Genomic DNA, 14,662 nt, shown 5'->3' on the forward strand with positions numbered 1-14,662 from the left:
GCGCCACCATGCCCAGCTGATTTTTTGTAGTTTTAGTAGAGATGGGGTTTCACCATGTTGACCAGGACGGTCTCGATCTCTTGACCTCGTGATCCACCCGCCTCGGCCTCCCAAAGTGCTGGGATTACAGGCTTGAGCCACCGCGCCCGGCCATACACAAAATTTTTAAAAAATTTTGTACTCCATCTCCTAGCAATTGTACTCAGAAAGAATTTATTTATGAGGATTTTTCAGTCAGCATTTTTTAATGATAGTGGGTAATTGAAAAACATCTCAAAATCCAAAAAAAATAAGCATTAATACATTAAACTATATTAATTCAATGCAATTCTTACAGCTGTGATGCTTTAGACAATTTAATGCCTAGGGAAAGGACAGGCATATTTTTAACTGGCAAGAAATAAGTTATAAAATAGCATGATGCCATATATATAAAAGATACATTCTCCAATATTAGCAGCAATAACTCTGAAGTCTCAGATTAGGAATATAATGCTTTTCCCTGATTATTCATGACTAATGATTCTTTTATTCTGTATAGATATTGTATAATAAAAATGTATAAATTTTACTAAAATACAAATCAAAAAAATGGTAACAAAACTCATTTTATTATCTTGCACATTGAAACATGAAATTAAAATATTTTGAGTTTACAAGTCATCATAACAGGTTTAAAGTATTTGTTAAAAACAATAAACTATCTTCATAGGTATTTGCTTATTTTTCACTTAGTTTGCTATTTGTCAAAGCCTAGATTCAAATTTTCCAGATGTTTAAGACAGAGTTACTTACTGATCTTTAAGAGGGGCACTTCAGCACAGAGAAGCAGCATAGGTCTCTCTGTGTGACTCAATAGGATTCTTTTTCCTTATTAATATTATATGAGAATAGCAATAAAAATGGTTAGTATTTGTCAACCGTGTACTGCTGACCACATACTGTTCTCAGTAGTTCGCCTGTATTAAATGATTTAATCTTCAAAACAACTATTTGAGGTAGGTACTATTATATATATGTGCATATACACATTTATTTATGTGTAAATATAAGGTTAAATATACATTCATAATTATATATACTTATCCTTATTTTACAGATTAGAAAACTCAGGGGTTAAGGCATTGCCCATATTCACACAACTACTCAGTCTTGCTTAAAGCCTGAGCTCTTAACCAATGTGTTTTGTCTGATCGAGATCTGAGGAAGATACCTGAGACATGAAATGTGGGATGCTTATTTTTGTACCTGGCACATAGTAGGAGTTTATTGTGGAATAATAGATGACTTAAAAGACCATTTACAATTCAACCCAGCTCATTTGATACCAGATTACTGCAGCCTGTGTTTCTAGGAGTGACCAATGAAAGTATTATAGTATTTTTCTTGTTTTGTATTTTATAAATGCTTTGCCAGTACTGAATTTTAAAAATCTCTTTTCTTTTCAAATATCTCTTGAATCTAAAAATCTATTTTCTTTTCCCTACTGACTGTGCTTGGTCCCAGGAGCTGAGGTTGCAGACAAGTCATGTTACAGCAGGAATGAAGACGGGTCAAAGTACGGGTACTGTCGCAAAGTGGACGGCACACCCGTTTCCTGCAAAGCAAAGTAAGTGGCCTTTTCTGAACCTTTCTGCTTCACAGACTAAAGCAATGGTACACTTCCAGCTACACATTCTGATTTATTCCAGGTAAAGGGAAAGTGAAATAGGTCATCAATCATTTGACAAACATTTATTGAGTAACTTCTATATGTCGTGTTGTGGGCTAGTTACTGAGTCTAAAAAGATAAGTAAGAAATGGGTTCTTTCTTCAAGTACCTCATGGTGGGTGCTTCAGATGACACCAAGCACGATTATTGTTGAACAGAATGAATGGCTGTGATAGAACATGCAACAAAGAATGGGTCTGGTTAGAAATTTGTCCAGGAAACATAGGCATGGGCAAAGATTTCATGACTAAAACACCAAAAGCAATGGCAACAAAAGCCAAAATTGACCAAAGGGATCTATTTAAACTAAAAAGCTTCTGTAAAGCATTCATCAGAGTAAACAGGCAACCTACAGAATAGGAGAAAATCTTTGCAATTTAGTCATCTGACAAAGGGCTAATATCCAGAATCTACAAAGAACTTAAACAAATTTACAGGAAAAAACAACCCCATCAAAAAGTGGGTGAAGGATATGAACAGATATTTTTCAAAAGAAGACTTTTATGTAGCCAACAAACATGAAAAAAAGCTTATCATCACTGGTCATTACATAAATGCAAATTAAAACCACACTGAGATTCCATCTCACACCAGTTATAATGGCAATAATTAAAAAGTCAGGAAACAACAAATGCTGGAGAGGATGTGGAAAAATAGGAATGCTTTTACACTGTTGGTGGGAGTATAAATTACTTCAACCATGTGGAAGACAGTGTGATGATTCTTCAAGGATCTAGAGCTAGAAACACAATTTGATCTAGCAATCCCACTACTGAGTATATACCCTGAAGATTACAAATCATTCTACTATAAAGATACATGCACAAGTATGTTTAGTGCAGCATTCTTTACAATAACAGAAACTTGGAACCAACCGAAATATCCATCAATGAGACTGGATAAAAAAGAAATGTGGCACATATACATAATGGAATATTATGCAGCCATAAAAAAGGATGCGTTCATGTCCTTTGCAGAGACATGGATGAAACTGGAAACCATCATTATCAGCAAACTAACACAAGAACAGAAAAGCAAACATCCCATGTTCTTACTCCTAAGTGGGAGTTAAACAATGAGAATGCATGGACACAGAGAGGGGAACATCACACACTGGGGCCTTTTGAGGGGTGGGGGCTAGGGGAGGGTAACATTAGGATGTTACCTAATGTAGATGACAGGTTGATGGGTGTAACATATCACCATGGCACATGTGTACCTATGTAACAAACCTGCACATTCTGCACAGGTACCCCAGAGCTTAAGGTATAATAATAATAAAAGAACTTATTCATGTAACCAAATACAACCTGTAACCTAAGAACCTGGAAAAATAAAAAAGATTAAAAAAATTGTCCAGGGATTTCCCAGTATAAATGAGATGCTTTCCCAAGCAAATGCTTTTCCTTATATGTTTCAGAGTAAAAATATGTATCTACCCACAGGAATAACAGATGCAATGCTTGAAGAGTAGAATTACATAAAGAAAAAATACAGTAAGAGAAAATATTGACAATGCATCTAAAAAGTTTGTTAGTTTCAGTACTGACATCTGGAAAGCACTATAGAACAGCATACCAGATGGACTTTAGATTTCTCTATGGTTTATTTTTAATTCTGCAATTTTAAGATGGGTTTTAAAATTCAATTATAGTAGATTAAACCTTTGTACCTGCTCTAAATTTTACCCATAAAAAGTAATTTATAACAAGAAGTTGTACAAGATCACTATTTCCCAAAGTTTGTCTATCGGACACGAATTTCACTGTATGACTGATATTACCAAACTATACTTTGGATATAGGGTTATCTCTTGGAGGAATCTGTGCCTAGACAACAACCATTATTGCTGGTCTTGTGGTTTCTTTTTTGTAGGATATCAGGTCAGATTCAAAAGAGGAAATCATGTGAAAGGCAGTAGGGAAGGGCCAGAGGAAAGGTAATGTGTAGGTGGTGAACGGGAAGACAGTGGCTCTTGCTATCTTTCCTCTGCAGTCTGTGCACACACCATCGTCCTATGTAACTTTTTGCGTGAGCATTACATAGTTTCTGCAACTAGTGGCTCAAGCAGTTCCTTCACCCAACAAACTGCCCTCCTAGTCACTCTCTAATAGTCATCAGCTACAGGGGAGAGTTAGCCTGAAATTCCCTGTGCCCTAAAGCCATCCTTTATGGCTTTACCTAAATGATTCAAGAAAAGCACACTCTCATGTTTTAGAGAGAACATATGCTTTTCTCCCCTTCTCAAACATATTTTCTACAGCTGAGAGGTATAAAAAAATCTGATTCCATCACTTTCAGGATACTTTCTCATAGCCCTCTTCTGAATTCTGCATAAACCAATTGACTTCGATTTTATTGTCTTTTAGTCCTGCTGGCAGTAAATTAATGGCTTGATTGAGTGCTGAGCAGTTTAATCGGCAGCTTCAGGAAGACAGTTCCTTTGGTAACTCCACCTTATGCCTTGCAGTGTCAAGAGAGGCTCAGCTTTGTACTGACAGAACTATAGTGGAGAGCGGGGCTTTTGTTTGGGGGAATTATTCTGCAGCCAGTTATAGAAGTAAGTGAGTAACCTGTCTGAAGCAAGAAGGACGCTGATTTCTCAGATGCCCTCCATGATGTTAGGAATCCACATTTTACCTTCTAACTCCATCATCCACATGACCTCCATTTCCAAGTGTTTCAGTCGTGATGACTTCTCCAGCTATCACACTCCAATCAGCAAAAATAGACAGCACTGAGAAATAGAAGATACTTCTTCATTTAAGACTACCCTCTAGAATTGGTGCTTAAGATTCTGTTTTCCTCTCATGGGCCACCAGTTAGGAAACTGACAAAAATTAGGCATACAGGGATCTGGGTGATGCTGTTTATTTGAGCAATAATGTATTGTGCTAACATTTGGGCATCCTATTACTGAAAAATAAGAGAAAATGAGTATAAAGTACAATTAAAAATCTCTGCTACTGGGAAAAAAATACCATCAGTTAAATATCCATAGTCCTAGAGATTTATATAAAATGCAATTTGAATCCTGCAATAAATTTTGGCCTTTTCCTCAGTGATGCCATGTGTGGGAAGTTGTTCTGTCAAGGTGGGTCAGATAATGTGCCCTGGAAGGGACGGATAGTGACTTTCCTGACATGTAAAACATTTGATCCTGAAGACACAAGTCAAGAAATAGGCATGGTGGCCAATGGAACTAAGTGTGGCCATAATAAGGTAAGTTGAAATTGTGGCTTTCACTCAAAGTAGCATTTTTTGCTTTGATGTGTTTTGTTGTTTTGTCTCTCAGTTATTCACCACCTGCCTTGCTTCCCAATTTTGGGGCTCACCATGCCTTAATAGAAGCCAAAGAGATTTGAATTTGAAACACTGAGAAATAAAAATGTCACAGAACCTAGTAAGTAGCAGCAATAAGCATTGATAGTAACATTCTCAAACACTGTGGTGAAATTTGTAAGTAACTGACTCTCATTGTTATGATTTCAAGAAGAGTATCATATTGTCACACTGTTAACACAGGGTAGCATTCATTTAACTTTCATAGACGAAGTCTGGAAACTCAAAGTGCCACAGTATGTGATACCAAGATTCATTTAACAGATTTGTGCATCATTAATAATATAATGAACTTAATAATAATATAATAATGTAATGAACTTAATCTCAAGTAAAAGTACTTTTTAGCAAAGAGCCAACCAACCCACAAACTTTGACAATGAGGAGGTTTGTCTCTTATAAGAGATTAGAATTACCTTATTTATCTTACTAAGATATCCACATGACCAAAAAGTTCCCCTGATTATTCACTGTGGTAGAGCCAATCCTAAAAATATTATCTAATTACTTAAACTGTTTGGCTATTTAAAGGTAAATTTATTCAACAATGGGTCCAAAATTTTCTGAGTGGTTCAGTGTGGGTATTGCTCACACAGTTTTAAAAAGTAAATATAAAAAGGTGAATGAGATTGACGTGGTCTCTGAGCCCCTGGAGCTGAGAATAAACATTTAGAAAAGTTTATAAATCTGCTAATTTGACATTAAACATTAGGTCTTACCTATAAGAATTACCCACAGTATTTAAACTTCTTCCTTTCCCCAGTTTTTCCTGAAATACGTGACAGCATCAAGGCAAAAACCTTTACATAAAATATAATCTTTAATTGGGTTTTCCAGGTTTAGATAATAATTTCCTTATGTTTTCTAGTGCTGAAGCATTTAAAGACATTGAGACATTATCACATGACCTGGCCTGAGTACTGCCGTGCTTGGGCCGTAAGGGAGGAAGGTACTGGGAGTAGGGCAGAATGAGGTTTTCCTGCTAATCTAAGTGCAAAAGACATGCTGTAAGTTCTGAAACTATCTTTTCCTAAGCTCCCTGAATCTTATGACATTTTAGGTCAGTCATAATAAAGCTAAAGGAATGTTTTCAGCATTAAATGTTGAGAATTACTAAGTTTGTTCAACCCTTCAGTAGCATGATTCATTAAGTATGCCACTCATGTTGGCATTAAGATCATCTTATTATTGCTCATACCTTAACTTTGTGTATAGTCATTGCTTCTGGGATATAGAGTTGTTGTGATCTTTAAAAATACATAAATGCTTACATAGAGTTTATCGATCTTTTTGGGTTGGTTTAACAAAGAGTATACCGTGGGCAACAAATACCATCTCCATTTCCCTTCCTCTGCAACAGCCTCCTGGGCAGAGCCACCTTAAACAACATCTGCTAGCTCTTCACACAGACCTCAACTTTCTCACCTACATTCAGAGAGGATTCAGCTTCATGTTTTCTACATCACTTTCAGGTTTGCATTAATGCAGAATGTGTGGATATCGAGAAAGCCTACAAATCAACCAACTGCTCATCTAACTGCAAAGGACATGCTGTAAGTTCTGAAAATATGTTTCCCTAAGCTCTCTGAATCTTACGACATTTTAGCTCAGTCATAATAAAACTAAATGAATGTTTTCAGCATTAAATCATGAGAATTACTAACTCTGTCTAACTATTTAGTAGCATGGTTCAAGGAGAAGTTTCTTCTGAGAATCATTTATGAAATGCCTCTCATTCATTCATACTTTTGTAGATAGATGGAAGCCTGGAGATTGGAAATGGAGTTATTCCTGTTTTCAATTGAACTTTATTATGGACGATTAGGGCCTTGAGTTTGTAGTCAGTCTAGCAGGGACACTAACAGGATCATTGCTCCCCTAGGTGTGTGACCATGAGCTCCAATGTCAATGTGAGGAAGGATGGAGCCCCCCCAACTGTGATGATTCCTCAGTTGTCTTCCGTAGGTAACATTACACATCTAACCTGAGAAAATTGCTCTCCTTTTCCAAGCCTTTATTTTATGAGATTCCATTGCTTCTTTTCTCTCTTCTCGAAATTTCTGTTCTGTAGATATTGAATCCACAATATTCATCCCTCAGATTTCCTTAACACCTTTTAATTATATTTTCCATGTCATTATTTTCACTGCACATGCAAAAAATTTTCCTCAACGTTTATATTTGCAATGCTATTTTAATTTCCCAAATTTTCTTACTTTCGGATTGTTCCATTTTCATGGCAGCCTCAACTTAATGGAAAATGTAATATTCTCATAAAACTCCCTGTGAGGCGGGGTGAGGTGCATCACCTGTAATCCCAGCACTTAGGGAGGCCAAGGCAGGTGGATCACAAGGTCAGGAGTTTGAGACTATCCTGGCCAACATGAGGAAACCCTGTCTCTACTAAAAATACAATAATTAGCTGGGAATGGTGGTATGTGCCTGTAGTCTCTGCTACTCAGGAGGCTGAAGCAGGAGAATCACTTGAACCCGGGAGGTGGAGGTCGCAGTGAGCCGAGATGGCACCAGTACACTCCAGCCTGGCGACTGAACGACTCATCTCAAAACAAACAAACAAAAAACATGACTGTGACTATGATTATTTTTGTACATTCAATTCTATTCTTTGAATTACCTGTTTCTTTTGAGTTGGGTTGTCCCGTTCTATCACCACACCACTTGTATTCTGTTGTACTAGTTTTCTCCAGGATATGTGATCCTTTGTTGAATATGGAATTGGTTGAGCTGGATTAGTTCACATGGGTTTTCTCTGCATTTTTGTGTGTTATTGTACCTACAGATACTTCTCTTGAGGGGGGAATCTGACTGGGAGCTCTATGGGCAGGTAGGCAGGTCTGCCTATAGGTCTTCAGGGTGGGAAAGAGCCAGAGTGGGACTCACTTCCAATTTTTATGATGAGAAGGGAGCTTGTCATCACATTTTTTTCCTGAGACAGCTGCTTTCTTCACCGTTTTCTCCTTGACTTTCCTCTCTGTCTGACATAGTGTAGGTAAGTAGAATAAGCCTCTGACCTCTTTTCATGTTCCTGCATCCTCTGATTGCAGAAACTGAGAGAAATTCTTAGGTTTTGTCTGCAGGAGATTAAGTAGATATGAGAGAGATGTGTCCCAAATTCAGATTGTTAAGAGTTTCCAAGAGAGAATAACATTTGTTTCTGATGTTTCAGCTATATTTGTTCTGTTCCCATCCACATAAATCCCTTAGGCACCACACCCACCTATGTTTGTACTTTTAGTAGAGTTAGGGTTTCATCATGTTGGCCAGGCTGATCTCAAAGTTTTGACCTCAGGTGATCTGCCAGACTCAGCCTTCCCAAGTGCTGCAGTTACAGGCGTGAGCCACCTTATTTCTTAACATATGTGGAGATGTTATGATTATTGTTATATTAATACTTAGCATAATTACAAAGCTATCAGGGAAATACTGTGTTAAGAGTATGTTGAAATATTTGTATTCTGTCTGTGCACACATATGAAAATACTTCCTTAGTTATTAAAATGATTCCCCTTTACTCTGTTAATACTGCAAAATAAATCATTTGGTTTGTGATCACTGATTTAACTTTGCAGCCTTTGAATAAATCGAACTTAGAAATAATATCTATTTTATATGTTGGTGGATAAGTTTCACTCTCATTTTATATTCTTGGGTGATACTGGAATGTGATTTTTTTCCTATTGAAAAAATTGCTGAATTTTGGTATCAAGGTTATGCTAGTCATATAAAATGCATTGGAGAGTGTTCATTTATTTATATTATCTGGAAGAATTTGTATTGTTTGCTCTTATTTTATATTCACTAGTGATATTAGACTGAGTTTTTCATACTTGTGTTCTATAGTATTCTCCAGATATTTTGTGTATCAAGTTTATTAATTGTCTGATATATAAATTAATCCTAATATTTTGTTTGTTCTACCAATTACTGTGCTAGGAATGTTAAAATTCTCCCACTATAATTGTGAATTTGATCAGTACTTCTGGCCCTGTCAGCACTTAGATACTTTGAGAGCATGTTATTATGTACATACAAGATTAAAATGTTGCATCTACCAAATTATTGAACAGTATATCATTATAAATTGGTTCTGTGTATCTCTAGTATCTTCTTGCCTTTTAAAATCTTCAGTTCCTGGAGGCCATATAGCTATATTTCTTTCGATCTTTATTTGCACTGGAATAACATTTTTCCATATTTTTATTTTTATCCTTTCTGAATCATGTTTTAAATCTTTCATTTCTTAAAGAAAGCATGCACATTTATTTTTCAGTAGTACTCTCACATCTTTGGTTTTTGTTTCTTTAACTGAGGTACATACTCCATTTAAATTAAATGTAATTACTTATATACTTGGGTGTAAATCCACAATAATATAGTTTTTATTTTTCTTTCCTGTTTATGTTCCCTTTTCTCTCCCTTCATATGGACTTAATGATGCTATTATTTTGTTAACTTGGATATTATGATTTCTTTTACATTATTTTAATAATTATCCTAAAACTTCCTTTTTTTTTTTTTAAATAGGCTTTCTTTTGTAGAGCAGATTTATGTTCACAGCAAAATTGAACAGGAAGTACAGAGGGTTGCCGTATACCTGGCCCACACAGGTTCCCTCACAGTCAAAATCTCCCACTCCTGTGGAGTATTTGTTGAGTGCAAATACTCCATAAACCTACATTAACACATCATTATCACCCCAATTCCACAGTTTCCATTAAGGTTTGCTATTGGTTCATTTTCATTTCTTTCTGCATTTCTGAACTTCTATGTAGGATCACTTTCTTTTCTATCTCTCTGGGTTCTTGCCCACTCAATAATCTCTACAAAGTAATTTTATCTAACTTTTAAGTGCTATTTTTAGGAAGCTTTTGTTTGCAAATAATTTAATGATTATTTTTAACGGAGGGTTGGTCTTAGTTTCCTAGTCCACCATTACCAGAAACAAGAAGAGGCTGCACTTACTCTTCAGTGATTTCTGTCTTCACCTGCAAACCTTACTGTTTGTTGTACTTCCGTCTGTCCTCTGTCCCAACTTTAGCTCCAGACTATGTCTTCTCAAGTTCAGGGTATTTCTGAAGTACTGCCAAGGCCCATTTATTTCCTTTGCTAAAATATCATTCTTTGAAAATAGTTATAGTTCTGACATTAGTGGAAGTAAGTTTATATTTTTCATTCTGAAGGTATCTATACTGCAGCAGAATGCTTCACTGTTTGATTTTCCTTTGATTTTTTGGATAGGAATTTTATGGAATGTGGAGACTAGTGAATGTTTGAACTGAAGTCATTGTCTTATCTAGAATTCTGCTTCTGATGTGCCTATCTCTATCCACATGTGTGTGTGTGCTCACACTTGTGAACTTTTCTTGCATTAATACTAAAATTAATCTTGCTATTGGTTTGCTGATTTTAGTAATGAGAGTGGTAACTGTTGGCATTGCTCTTCAGTCTTTTACTTCCCATTTTCTTGTGGTTTCAGATTATTGTAAGAGAAATGAACATTTGAGATAGGAAAAGACTGAAGTGTTTGCATTCATTATTTAAATTCATCAATAAAAGAAAAAGCACCACGGGGCCCCAGGAATGTTTGTTCAAACCATTTCCTCATTCTCGAGGTCACATAACTTCCTTTCTGTCCATATTAATTCTATTGTGGACCAACATCCGTGGAACACTCAATTATTTGTCTATCAGTTCTCATAGTCATACCTCAGCTTCTTATTTTCTACTGACAAGAATATATCTTCCAAGTTTTAGTTTCTTTTTCTGTTTTATTTCAAGACTGCTTCTCAAAATATTTTATTTCTTCTTTGCCATCTTCCTTACTGTATATTCTCTTCTATTCTCCCAGCTCATTTTCCAGTTGTTACAAACATTATCCCTTCTAAGTATTCTCAATATTATGATTTTTTAACTTATTTCATGTTAAATATTTCCTATAGATTTTATGTATATTTCTATCTAAATATTAATATAATAATGCTGATCAAAATACATTTTCATTTTACTGGCTATGGGAGGTTTTCCGGCGAATGTATATTCATTAGAGAAAAGGGTAGCTGGAATATGTGCCAAGTAAAGAAACAAGGACTAGTGTGATGGGCAGATGTGTGTTTCTGCAGTGCTCAGTGGGCCTCTGTTCTCTGCTGCAGACTTCTCCATTGTGGTTGGGGTGCTGTTCCCAATGGCGGTCATTTGTCTGGTGGTTGCTATAGTAATCCGGCACCAGAGCTCCAGAGAAAAGCAGAAGAAGGACCAGAGGTGACCTTTTATCTTATATTGCTGTAGAGGCTCTCTGACCCCTTTTTAAATTAAAATTCAAGGGTATAACCTACCCTTTCAAAGTGAATTTTGGTTTACTTCTAATATTCAGAAATACATGCATATACAGTCTTTTTACACCAGAAACTGGATTTCCTTTTAACTGAGATATCCTTCACAGCAAGAAATGGGTTTTTTACTTCTGTTAGTCATTATATTTATATTTAACAATAAGAGTGATATCAACTCCCATTATGACTGATTTTTGAATTTACTATAAGGATATCTAGAATTAATTGATCACTATATGATAAGCACTGTGCTATCAGTGCCACACCATTATTATTATTATTATTATTATTATTATTATTATTATTATTTTTGAGATGGAGTCTCCCTCTGTGGCCCAGGCTGGAGTGCAATGGCAGGATCTCAGCTCACTGCAACCTCCATCTCCCGGGTTCAAGGACTTCCCCTACCTCAGCCCTCTGAGTAACTGGAATTACAGGCATGTGCCACCACACCTGGCTAATTTTTGTACTTTTGGTAGAGACAGAGTTTCACCATATTGGCTAAGCTGGTCTCGAACCCCTGACCTCAAATGATCCACCCGCCTCGGCCTCCCAAAGTGCTGGGATTACAGTCATGAGCCACCACACCAACCCTGTGCTAAGCATTGTATATCTTCTTATCTCATTTAAACTTCGAGAACTTCAAAGTGGTTATTATTAGTTTCATTTCACATATGAAAAGGGTTTTATATTAATTCTTACACAATTTTGCAAGGCTATGAACTTCACATTTTGACAAAAGTGAAAATGGGCTCAGAGACGTTATCAAACATGCTTTCAGTCATGCAGAGTAAGTGGAGGAGCCTGGGTTGATCTTACAAACATGATTCTAGCACAATAGTGTTTTGGCTTTGGTTTTTTTTTTTTTTTTTTTTTTTTTTTTTTTTAAGATTTTTTTTTTTTTTTTTTTTTTTTTTTTTCTAAATATTTAATGAATAAGATATTAATAAAACAACATAATTTAGATAAAAATTTGGATTCAACACTATCATTTTTAGAAATCAGGGTTCTATAGAGAAAAAAAAAGAAAATTATATGTACTGATTATGAATTACAAGACAATGAAGGAGGCTGACAGGGAAGAAAAAGCTGAAAAATGACCCAGGGAGCAGATAAAAGACAAGAAGGACACAATGGGAAAAGGAAGATGGGAATCTTGTACAGAGTTTCCCTGTCATGCTGAAGGAGCTGCTAAGTCAATTGACATAATGTGTTTGTCTATTACAGGCCACTATCTACCACTGGGACCAGATCATACAAACAGAAGAGGAAACCCCAGATGGTAAAGGCTGTCCAACCCCAAGAGGTGAATTATAGTTTGGACTGTGATTACCGTGGCCCCATTTTGCATTTCTCTCACACTCTTAGACCACCTACGTATCATTTCTACCCAGCAGCATTTTGCAATTACACATTCAGAAAAGTCTCCTTTGTCTTTTGTTAAATGCAAAACAGAGTCCCTAAAATGCAGAGGCTACTTTGCTGGGGTTCATGAAATGCAAACAGAATAAAGAGAACAAAGAAGGCAGAAAGATGTCTGTCTGTCTTTGTCTCTGTCTGTCTCTCTCACACACACATTCCCTCTTGCTCTCTGATTCTAGGTTATTTCTTTGCAAATTGCCCAATAGATACAAAAATGTGTATGTCTATATAATACATATAATATGTATAGCCCTAATGCCCTACTCATGTCCTGTAACTATAGAGATTTTAGCTGAAGTTGGTTAATGATAATAACACTGGCAATAATTTACTGATGCAAACTTTTCATTACTGCTCTGGGAAATACTTCCGTAGCATATACCAGCTGGACCACTGTGACTCTAACTGGTCTCTTGGTGTCAGCTTAGTTCCAAGCTTCCATGCCTTAAAAAGACTGCTTACTTAAAAACTGTGCCTATGAAACTAATGGTTCATTTGAAACATTCATTCTTCTTTTTAGATGAGTCGGATGAAGTCCCATGTGTATGATCTGCCATTAGAAGGCAATGAGCCCCCAGCGTATTTTGTGAGTTAGCAACTTCTCTTAAATGTCACCCTAGTTCAATCTCCAGGAAATATCGGTGAAAGTCATAGTCGACAATGCTCCATTATTTCTTCATGACAATATTGAAATCTATGTGAATATTAATATAAAATACAAATTCTTCTGCAAAATTTGAGAATATAAAATGTGAACATGTGTGTTACTCCATGCCAACTTAGGGCAAGAAGAAAACCAATCTACTTAATAGGGTACCACTGCTGTTTTCATCGGCTCAGCCTGCTGTAACTAAATTAGCATAGACTGGGTGACTTAAATAACAGATGTTTAGTTCTCATATCCTGGAGACTGGGAAGCCCAACTTCAAGGAGCTGGCAGAGTCAGTGTTTGGCGAGGCTGCCTTCTGCCTTGTAGACAGCTGCCTTTTCATTGTATCCTCACATAACAGAGAACATCTCTCTTGTGCCTCTTCTCATGAGGGCATTAATCCTATTATGAGCGCTGCACCCTCATGGCCTCATTACTTCCAAAAGGCCCTACCTCCAAATACCATCATTCTGGAGATTAGGTTTTCAACATATGAAATTGTGGGGTGATGCAAACATACGGTTTACAGTAATCATCTTCATCACATATCTGTTGGTATTGGACTTCTGTCTCAACTGTGTGTGTGCAACTAAATGAAAGCAAGTGAATGCATACGTTTACAATATTCTCATGGGTAGGGTCATGGCTTACCCATTTCTGAAAATGATTTAAGCCTATTCTTTATGCACACCTATTTTCAGGACCCTATCTTTGAATTTAAATTTTTTATCCTTTTCCTAGCTAATTACAAAGCCAGATTTTCCACCACCACCGATTCCTGCACCTATGTCATCTTCTTCTTTCCTTGTAAGTATCAGATAGTCACTGGTGATTTTTTAAGTATCTCTTCTGCTCATTGTAAGTACTGTCTCCAAATCCATGGGTTATTTATCAGGATGTGTGCTTTTGAGGTTAACTTGAGATATCATAGCACATTTGCCCCAGGGGTATCTAAAAAAGCAAGGCCTACTTACTATGTATAAATTAGTATGGGTATTGATTTTTTATTATAAAAAATAGTGTTACTGTTACATAATTATTGAGAAATGATAAATAGCTCTGCTGGGTGAGGTAAATAGCTCCTTCAAAGATTCATTTCTAGATGCTTAAGGGGAGATAAAATTTTATTACATGATAATTAACTTTATATATATTGTAGATAGAATAAGACCTATTATTAGTCAGTTT

General features: G+C 36.2%; 1 protein-coding gene across 9 annotated transcripts in view; it reads left to right on the forward strand.

Annotated features, from left to right (window-relative positions):
• Window positions 1-14,662, forward strand: part of ADAM28 (ADAM metallopeptidase domain 28) — a 75,006-nt gene that overhangs the window by 47,837 nt on the left and 12,507 nt on the right. For 5 of the 9 annotated variants that reach the window (XM_017549757.2, XM_017549759.2, XM_017549755.2 and 2 more), the window contains 8 exons: window positions 1,507-1,609; window positions 4,774-4,933; window positions 6,526-6,606; window positions 6,936-7,014; window positions 11,224-11,332; window positions 12,631-12,709; window positions 13,346-13,411; window positions 14,216-14,281. In XM_017549757.2, the coding sequence (XP_017405246.1) occupies window positions 1,507-1,609; window positions 4,774-4,933; window positions 6,526-6,606; window positions 6,936-7,014; window positions 11,224-11,332; window positions 12,631-12,709; window positions 13,346-13,411; window positions 14,216-14,281 (743 nt within the window). Of the gene's footprint in view, window positions 1-1,506; window positions 1,610-4,773; window positions 4,934-6,525; window positions 6,607-6,935; window positions 7,015-11,223; window positions 11,333-12,630; window positions 12,710-13,345; window positions 13,412-14,215; window positions 14,282-14,662 lie in introns of those variants that run through there. The other 4 variants (XR_005203536.1, XM_037746127.1, XM_017549758.2 and 1 more) reach the window with 4 other exon arrangements.

The sequence above is a fragment of the Cebus imitator genome, unplaced genomic scaffold (genome assembly GCF_001604975.1).
Source record: "Cebus imitator isolate Cc_AM_T3 unplaced genomic scaffold, Cebus_imitator-1.0 Scaffold221, whole genome shotgun sequence".
NCBI classification, from domain to species: domain Eukaryota; kingdom Metazoa; phylum Chordata; class Mammalia; order Primates; family Cebidae; genus Cebus; species Cebus imitator.